Here is a 9,715-nt window from a genome sequence, read left to right as displayed (position 1 = left end):
TTTTGTTTTGATTCAAATAAGTAACTTGACTTAAAAATACATTATTAACAAAAGTAACAATTAAGGTTTAAATAAGCACAATTAGATAAATCTTATTTAAAACAATGAATTTATTCATTATTATAAAACACAAATTTATGATTAAAGTTATGTTTATATCTTACTATATATTTTATCATGAAACAAACTCGAAAAATAAATATTATTTAAAAGTAACATTTAATCCAAAAATATTTTATAATTTTTAATATAAAATAAAAATTAGCTTTATGAAAAAAAAGCAAACACCATAAGCAAATTTAAACTTAAATACAATCTTTTTTTTTTTTACTTTGATTCTTCATATTCCAATTGAAATATTTTAATATCTCTATTTATGGATTCGAGATCATTTAAAGAAAATAAAATACTTTTTAGAAGATAAAGTGTATCAATGATTATTATTTAAAAGATTAATAATTCAACCTAACAACAAATTTTATATTCGATCATAACTTTAACTCGATTAAGTTATAACAAACTATTATAAGTATTTTTATTCTTTAAAATACATTTTACCAAGATAAGTTTAAATTTTGTTTATCGACAAACCTTAACCACTAATATGATCGTTCTTTTTCAACGAATGGATTTGAACAGTATGGCTTCGTCTTTTTGTCTATTAATAAAGCTGATAAGATAATAGAGGAATATAGATTTATTATTTGACCAAATTTAGAGAGATGAATTAATTAAAATAATAAAGAGAATGAGTTATAGAAAATAAAGATTGGAGAAAAAATAATAATTAGGTGCGAGAGTTCGGAACTGTCGTGTGCGTCATTGTTGAAGCGTAATTAATAACTAAACTTGAAAAAAGATAAAAAAGGAAAACAGGTACCACTTTTGCACGTGCTTTAGCCTATAACTCTGCTTCATTCTCCTGTGATTTCGGTGGAACCATAATGTTTCGTTTAAGCTTTACATTCTGGAGACCCAACCCACACACAAACCTTGCTTTACCGTTTACCAACCCAAACCTTTCAAACTCATTTTTATATTTTTATTTTTCTCAAACATATTAATTCCTTATTCAGCTAAATAATTTTATTTTCACCTTCACTTATTAATGATTGCGATAATGAACAATTATTTTATTTGAAAATAAATTTGTTTTTATGGTATTTTTTAAATTAATGAAAATGTTGACTGCAATGATTATTATATTTTAATACTTTATAACATGTACGCTTCTATGTTTTTCAGCTTTTCTTTTCTCTAACAATTGCATATTTTAGTATTCTAGTAATTCTTTCATTAAAATGTGTGCATTTCACTCACGTCCCTTGCAACTATTTTTTTTAACCACTTTCAGTGTATTCAATTTTCATATTTATCTTACGTTTTATATTTTTTTAAATTATCAATAGTTTAAATTTTATTATCATTTCATAACATGCTTTGTATATTTAAAGATATTTATTTGTTATAAATTTAATAATATAATTTTTATACATTTAAAAAACAACTATTTATTATGAGTTTTGACGTAGATGCTAAAATCCCACTTTAAGTTTAAATAGAGCAAAACATTTTTTTTCTTTTTTTTTTCTAACATTTATCTTAGATGACCATTTACATCTTGTACTATGCTCTCCAAAAGAGATAAGTAGAGTTTAACTCAACGAGTTTTGTTCATTTGGTGTGTAAATATATAATTCAAATTAGATTTATTTGAATGAGTTGTATTATTAATAAAAAAAATACAACCTAGCTTTTAATTATTTTAAGATCATATATTGTAATATATATATGTATATATATATATATTACTCTATCTTGAATAAGCAGAATAATTAATATTATTAAATTATTAATATGTATATTAATCCTATGCCGTTAATCATATATTTAATAGGTAAACATTTTTAAAAAAACATAACCATGTGAATGTGACTGCAATACTACTACTTCTAACTGAAGTAGTTACTGATACATCTCTTAAGCCAAATAAATACAATTACAATAATTATTTCTCATATTCAACACAATAATTATTTCTCACTATTCAACACAATAATTGATAGTTATTTACTATTCAAATTATGTACTTATTAATGTTTGTCTGGAATTTGATTATGCTTTGGTTTATGTTGTGTTTAGGACTAATGTTATTTGGATGTTTCATAATCTATGAAATACTTGTCTTAATTATTGTGGGAAAATTAGGTTTATGGTTACTCATATTTTTTCGAGAAGGAAATGTGTCTGCTGATAAGTTGGTTAATTTATGATTTATTTATAGATAATCTTTTCATTTGTATAATAGATTACCATCTATTATGTTTTTAGAATTCTTTATGAATAGATATAGTCTATCTATACATAGTTTTTGTTAACATATGAGTTTTGGTATAGTCTCCCTTATTTTTGTATTTTCTTTTTTTTAATAATATTTTTTTTTCATGTGATGACAAATGATTGTTGTTACTTGAGGTGTCAACATAGTTGTAATGTCAAGTTACATAATGATGTTTAACGTGAAAGTTTTTATTTTAAAAAAAAATAGTATGCTCGTATGATGCGAGTGTTGGAGAGTTTTCTAAAAATAAACTTTCATTCAAAATTACTAATAAAGCTCAACATTCCTCTAGATGAAGGTTGATCATAGTCAACAACGAATTTAACACCTCGAAGACTTTACGCATGTCAATCCGGATAAAAACACACATATATATATATTAATAAATAAAAATATTATTAAAAATTAAACATTTTATACTGGATATTTTTATATTATATAGTATAAATGTCACGGATTTAGAAAATAAGATATATCCATCCACTATAATTATAACTTATAATTCAAAAACAAATTCAAAATGGCAAAACTAATGTTATATATATTTCTATATTAGTTTTTAAATTTTATTTGACTGAGAATCTCAAATCTATAATGATTTGAAATTGACAGATATAGTGTGTACATTTTTTTAATGTAATTTTTATTTTATGTGTTTGCATATTTGTGATTGCAATATAAATTTGAACCAACCAGAGGAGATATATATTTGTCAGCTAAATAAGTTTTAATACCAATTTAAATTGGTAAATACCAAAATTTAACCATATTTAAATTTATATTAATAACTACATCAACCTCTAAATCTACATGTTAAACTAAAACTAAAGATTAAATATCACATGTAATTCTAATATCATAGTATAATAATTACTAATTTTTAATATGTAAAAAATAATTTGCTCACTCATGACAAATCTTTTAATTGTCTATGTGTCCAAAGACTTGTCATTAGCAGAAAAATATTACAACATGTATAATATATATTAATTTTATTTTATAATAACATTTAAAATCATAATATTTTCATAAAATTTAAATGTTCTCACGGTCCACATTCAATACTTGATATATTTGTCACACTTAGAATTTTCTTATTGCTTATTACTCATATATATGAAATTTAAATAAGTTAATTCATTAAAAGCTAGTAAGCATCAATTTTTTTTGTTTAATTTCTAACATGTTCCTAGATTTTATTTTCCTAAAATTTAATTTTACATATGTTATCCATAATAAAGTTTGTACTCAAATTTCTAACGCATATTTTTTATTATTTTATTTTATAAATAATTATAAGATGTAAAATGAAAATTATGTCAGCAAATTAAAAAATCTAACATGGTGTGAAATAGAATAAAGGTGGTGAGAAGAAACAAAGTAGTTGTAGCAATAAGAAAGAAGTGTAACAATCTCAATCAATAATAACCAAAAATTGAAAGTTGACCGTGGAAGAGAGAGAGAAAAAACTCCTCGAAGGAAAATTGTAGAGTAACATATAAGAAAAAGAAAAAGCTTAACAGACACACAAAACAATCCTAAATTGAAGTAACAAAAAAGTAGAAAACTTAAAATACACATAACAAGAGATCACAACAAAAACAACCCATTAATAAAATTTCTTACACTGATTATATCTTAAATAGATAAAATTTCATTCACATTACATGGATTCTTGATATTTTTACAATGTAGAAATTATGTTTTTAAGTATACATCCTTACCCGAAAATATGGTGTAAATATCACATATTAACTAAAAATATAATTGAATGTAATTTTATATTATAAATTAATTTCATAATATTAAGTTTAATTAGACTTATAGATATTTTTTACACAGTTATTTTTTAATATTATATCAAAATTATATATATGTGAGGTCATATATTTAATAGAAATAAAAACATTAACATATAAGTGTATATAAATCTTAAAATAAGTTTTGTAAGATTAAATTAAATTTAAAGTTTACTTCATAATAAATTAATTTTCATATTAATTAATGGATTTTAATTTAGGGAAGTTTTTAGTATTTCTACACTAATTAAATGAATATGAAGGATGCAGAATAAATGAAAAGTGTATAGGCATGGTGAAAACTATTATTAAACAATTGAAAAAAAATAAACAATTATTTTTCTAGCATTAATAACAAACACCAGAGAAATGTTAAAAATGTTTTTAACATAACCACATATTAGGTTTATGATTAAACACAAGAATTAATTTAATGGGATAATGAGTTGATTAGTTTTTCTTTAGAAAATATGAAGTGAAAAAAAACATATTAAATAAAATTTCATAATTTTGAATAAAGGTTTTTGTAGTTTGTTAGCAACAAGTTAAAAAAAGGTGGAAGAAAATTGTGGATGGGCAGAATGGCCTGGGAAAAACCGTTCACCCAACTCATACAGCAATTGATTATTATGATGTCATGTGTGGCTTCGGCAGACTAAAACAATTTGAAGAAAGTTTCGATTTTGTAACCTCTTAGCCACTTTCCTTCTTTTCTTCTCACAACAATTTTTCTTTCTTTCTTATTTATTTATTTATCATACTATTTTGATTTCTAACTATTTTGTTGGAAGAAGTATATGGTAAAAAATGATAAAGCATAGTTTGGATTAGTAAAAATAAAAGTATAGAATAAAAAAAAAAAAGATTAGTTAGGGGTAGAATGGTAAAAGCGAAAAGAGAGAGGTGAAAGGGAGGCGGAGGGCCAGCTGGAGAGTATAAAAAGAAGAGGGTGCAATGAGAGTTCTTATCCTCTCTCTCTCCAACACACAACAACATACTATTCTCTCTTTTCTCCAATTCTTTTCTTATTCAAAATCAGGGAAAACGCTAAATTACCTAATACCCCTTCTTCTCTTCCATTCTTCTTTCTTCTTCTTTCTCTTCTTCTGCTTCACTCGCCTACGCGCAAATCTGCAATTTCAATCCTCTTTCTCTCTGATCTACGTGTCCACCAACTGCACCTCTACGCCCCCACTCAATCCATCTTCTCATTTTCCTTCTTCTCAACCTTCTCCGATCCAACCCTCAGACACTGCACAAAATCCCGCCTTTTCTGCGTTTATACACTCTCAACATAAGGTTCTTCTTTTTTCCCCTTTAACTCCATTAATACTGTTGCTTTCAAATAAATAATGCCAGGTCGATGCCTACTTTTTGTTCTTCTCAATTTCGACCCACTCCACTGGATTGCATTCTTCTGTTCTTTATTTTTTTCTTCTTTGCCTGTTTTTCGTTTTTTTTTTTTAATTTTGGGAGTGGTTTCGGCCTTCGCATCGTTTCTGCATTTTTCTGTTAGCCATGTTTTTAAGGATTCCGAGTCAGATCTGCGCCGGTTTATCTGACGAGTTTGTCTTGTTTGTCTCGCTTTGCTTCATTGACTGATTTCGCCTCTGGAGTCTCTCACGTGATAACATACACCTGCTATTTTAGTTGAAGTAAAACTCTGAACATGCAAGTGCTTTGGATTGCCTTTTTTTTTTAGTGGCTGTAATCCTTTACGCGCTTAGATTTTTTATTTATTTTTTCTGGTAAAAGCTTGATTCAATGTATTGTAAATGGATTATTAGCCCTTTCGTTTGTTCACCGTGGAAATTGAGACTCGCGACTGGGTAGAGTTGGTAGTTCAAGTTCAAATGAGATAAATATTAAGGGTGGAGCCATAAAAAAGAGGATTCTGTGGATCTGTTCTGAAATTGGAACTGCTGTTTGGAGTTGCTATTTTTTTAATAATAATTTTTAGAAACAATTTTGCTTTTGCCAAAACTGTTTGTTACCACTCTGCTCTGGTTGTGGTATAAATGCTGTTATTATTTGTTATATGGGGTGAAGTATAATTTTTGGGTGAACTTGGGTATTTTTTTTAGTCAAACCAGACTGATATTTCGACATACTGAAATTTATTGAAGTGGTTAGCCTCTTCCAGATGTCTGCCGTTGATACTCCATTATTTTATCTATATCATTTATAGTGTTCGCCAATTTATCTGTCTTCCCCATTCGGTGGGAGGTGGAAGAGAATATATATAGACATGTTTTTATTTTTTTTTCTAACTTAAATGAACTTTTGCATGCAGCTGCAGTAGAGATTCATTATGGTGGCAACTGCGGCTACTTCATCGATTTTTCCTGTTCCTTCTCCCTCGCCGGACTCTGGTGGAGCAGGCAACAAGCTTGTTGGTGGGCATGCCAAAGTTGGAGGACTGAAGTCCAAACCGGTGAGTTCTGCTGGATTGAAGGCAAAGGCACAAGCCCCTTCGAAAATTAATGGAAGCACAGTTGCTACATCTGTAGAAAGCTTGAAGCTTGAGGATGATTTACCTTCACCTCCTCCTAGGACTTTTATCAACCAGTTACCTGATTGGAGCATGCTTCTTGCTGCCATCACGACAATTTTCTTAGCAGCTGAAAAGCAGTGGATGATGCTTGATTGGAAGCCAAGGCGACCTGACATGCTTATTGACCCCTTTGGGATAGGAAAAATTGTTCAGGATGGCCTTGTCTTCCGTGAAAACTTTTCTATTAGATCGTATGAGATTGGTGCTGATCGAACAGCATCTATAGAAACAGTAATGAACCATTTGCAGGTAAGCTCGTTCTCATACCAATTATTTTTTAAATGTTCACATATGAATATGTTATAACTAACACAGGGTTGTATATTTACTCACTGTGCAGAACTGAAATTCAGATATAATTTTTTTAAATGTTTTCATTTGAGATTTATCTCACTAGTTGTTAAACAGGAAACTGCACTCAATCATGTTAAGGGTGCTGGCCTTCTTGGTGATGGATTTGGTTCTACACCAGAAATGTGCAAAAAGAACTTGATATGGGTAGTCACTCGTATGCAGGTTGTGGTTGATCGCTATCCTACCTGGTAAGTCATTCAGATGCACAAATGTGATTTGCAATGTATCCAAGCTAAAGCTATTTATGTCTCTATTTTAGTTAATCTTTATAAGAAATTATCACTCAAATACAGTCATGTGACTATTTAGACTTAGTTATGAAAATCACGGTACATATGAAGTTCTGGGGATGGCAGTTGATCTGATAAACACGAGCTTTATGCACAATGTATATGGGAAGCCTTATGCGATATAGTTGTTGATTTATTTTGAGAACTAGATGTATAAAGTATGCAGTTATTTTTGGCTTCTTGGCGCTGGGTTGCAGTTAGATAAGCTATTAGAGAGTATTATTATGGTTGTTCTCAATCTAATCATCTAAAGTCGTCTGTCTAAATTTGCTTCAGGGGTGACATCGTTCAAGTAGACACGTGGGTTTCTGCATCTGGGAAGAATGGTATGCGTCGTGATTGGGTTTTACGTGACTGCAAAACTGGTGAAATCCTGACAAGAGCCTCCAGGTAGAAATCATTTTCCCCTTCCTTCTGCTTCCAGCTAATTTAAAGACGTGCATCTGAATGTGCATGATTGGTGATTGGAACAATTTTGGATCTTTCAAACCCTTATAAAAGTTATGGAAAACCAATCTTTTTTTTTTCCTGTTTAAGTCAAATTTGTCACAACTGAAATTTGAGGTAATCGTATGAGTGTATTTTGCAGGTGAAAACCTCTAATTGAACAAACATAACTTCGTATTTTAGTTTATTTTTAAGTATCTTATGTACACATTCATTCCCTTAGAGCTTGTAGTTAGTATCAGGTATTTTCTGAACAGTTTGCTATGGTTTTGGTGGTCTACAGCGTTTGGGTCATGATGAATAAGCTGACGAGAAGGTTATCTAAAATTCCAGGAGAAGTCAGAGAGGAGATAGAATCTTACTTTGTGGATTCTGATCCAATTCTTGAAGAGGACAGCAGAAAACTGACCAAACTTGATGATAACACAGCAGATTTTATTCGTACTGGTTTAAGTGTATGTCAACTAGTTTTTTTGTAATCGCTGTCATTAGCTATTTTCTTTAATTATTTCATATGTTGTTTTCTAATCGGTTTACAAAACGTGTCTTCAAATTTGCAGCCTAGATGGACTGATCTTGATATCAACCAGCACGTCAACAATGTGAAGTATATTGGCTGGATTCTGGAGGTAGTTTTCTACCCTTGCGTTCTAATAAACTTCAATGCTTGTTTTCTATTTTCTCTCATTCTTTAATTCTTCATTCAAAACATCTATCGTGGCACAAGCTTGGGAAGGCCATGTGAAATTCAGGGTAGAATTATTAATGAAAATTGTCATCTGATTAGAATCAGGTCAATTTCAGGTCATATACTCAGGCACCTAATTTCCCTGTAGGTGAACCCTACTCTCTTGTCTGCCGTGTCCTTGTGTGTTTATGTGAGGGAATTAAGTCTAAGAGTATGGGTACTTTTCGGGTTTATGGAAATGACTGATATGATATTATTTTGTGAGCCAAGGAGGAGCAGTGTGGTGGTGACTTGAAAATAATGTGATATAAATTGAGTTGTAATATGCAACCTTTGAGAGAACATTGAAAATTGCGCAATAAGGGTGATCTTTGTGTAAATCACTTGTATTCTCCTTTTATTAGTTATTGCTGGTTGATTTATTCTTGGAGATATAGCTTGGTATGTTCAATTTATTTTTGTTATGCCTCTTAATTAACCAAAGGAATGTCCTTTGATTGTTGCAGAGTGCTCCACAGCCAATCTTGGAGAGTCATGAGCTTTCTTCCATGACTTTAGAGTATAGAAGGGAGTGTGGTAGGGACAGTGTGCTGGATTCCCTGACTGCTGTATCTGGTGCCAACATTAACAATCTGGCTGACAGCGGATATGTTGAGTGCAAGCACCTGCTTCGACTTGAAAATGGTGCTGAGATTGTGAGGGGTAGGACTGAGTGGAGGCCCAAACCTGTGAACAACTTTGGTTTTGTGAATCAGGTTCCAGCAGAAAGCACCTAAGATTTTGAAATGGATAACGGTCGGAGTTGCATCAGTCTCCTTTGTCTGTCCGATCTACATGTCTTCATATATATATATATATAGAAACCTTCTAATCTGTGTTACTTTGATGGGTAAGGGGAAAAGCAGTAGTAAATCTCATTCTCATTGTAATTATCTACTGCTGTGGTCTCCTTCTTCTCCATATTTCATTTTATCTCTTATTGCTACTGCTAGGCTGTCTTCAATATTTAATTGCTTGTTCAAAATAGCTAGATATGTATATTATTATTCTTTTCTCTTGGTCGAATTAAAGATTCAATTTTCCTTTTCCTTGTGAACAGTTAATTATTATTATGATTATTATTATTATTATTATTATTGTATAGCCTGTATTGCAAGAATGCATTCTCCAGCTTGTATTTATGCCAACTTCCCACATGGGAATTATTGTATGCAAAACATCTCTTCTCCTCGAAGCCTCTTA

At 29.9% G+C, this 9,715-nt stretch overlaps 1 protein-coding gene across 1 annotated transcript; it reads left to right on the top strand.

Moving 5' to 3' along the window:
• Positions 1-5,075: 5,075 nt before the first annotated feature.
• On the top strand, positions 5,076-9,606 carry FATB (fatty acyl-ACP thioesterases B). Its single transcript, XM_068608368.2, has 7 exons — positions 5,076-5,439; positions 6,434-6,943; positions 7,103-7,236; positions 7,615-7,728; positions 8,069-8,240; positions 8,346-8,414; positions 8,980-9,606. Exons 2-7 carry the CDS (start codon positions 6,452-6,454, stop codon positions 9,247-9,249), a joined length of 1,251 nt encoding a protein of 416 aa, XP_068464469.1. The 5' UTR covers positions 5,076-5,439; positions 6,434-6,451; the 3' UTR covers positions 9,250-9,606.
• The last annotated feature ends 109 nt before the right edge of the window (positions 9,607-9,715 follow it).

Source organism: Phaseolus vulgaris, chromosome 3, assembly GCF_051622355.1.
Source record: "Phaseolus vulgaris cultivar YP4 chromosome 3, ASM5162235v1, whole genome shotgun sequence".
Lineage (NCBI taxonomy): Eukaryota > Viridiplantae > Streptophyta > Magnoliopsida > Fabales > Fabaceae > Phaseolus > Phaseolus vulgaris.
The sequence above is the reverse complement of the archived record's forward strand: the minus strand, read 5'-3'. Positions and strand labels throughout refer to the sequence as shown.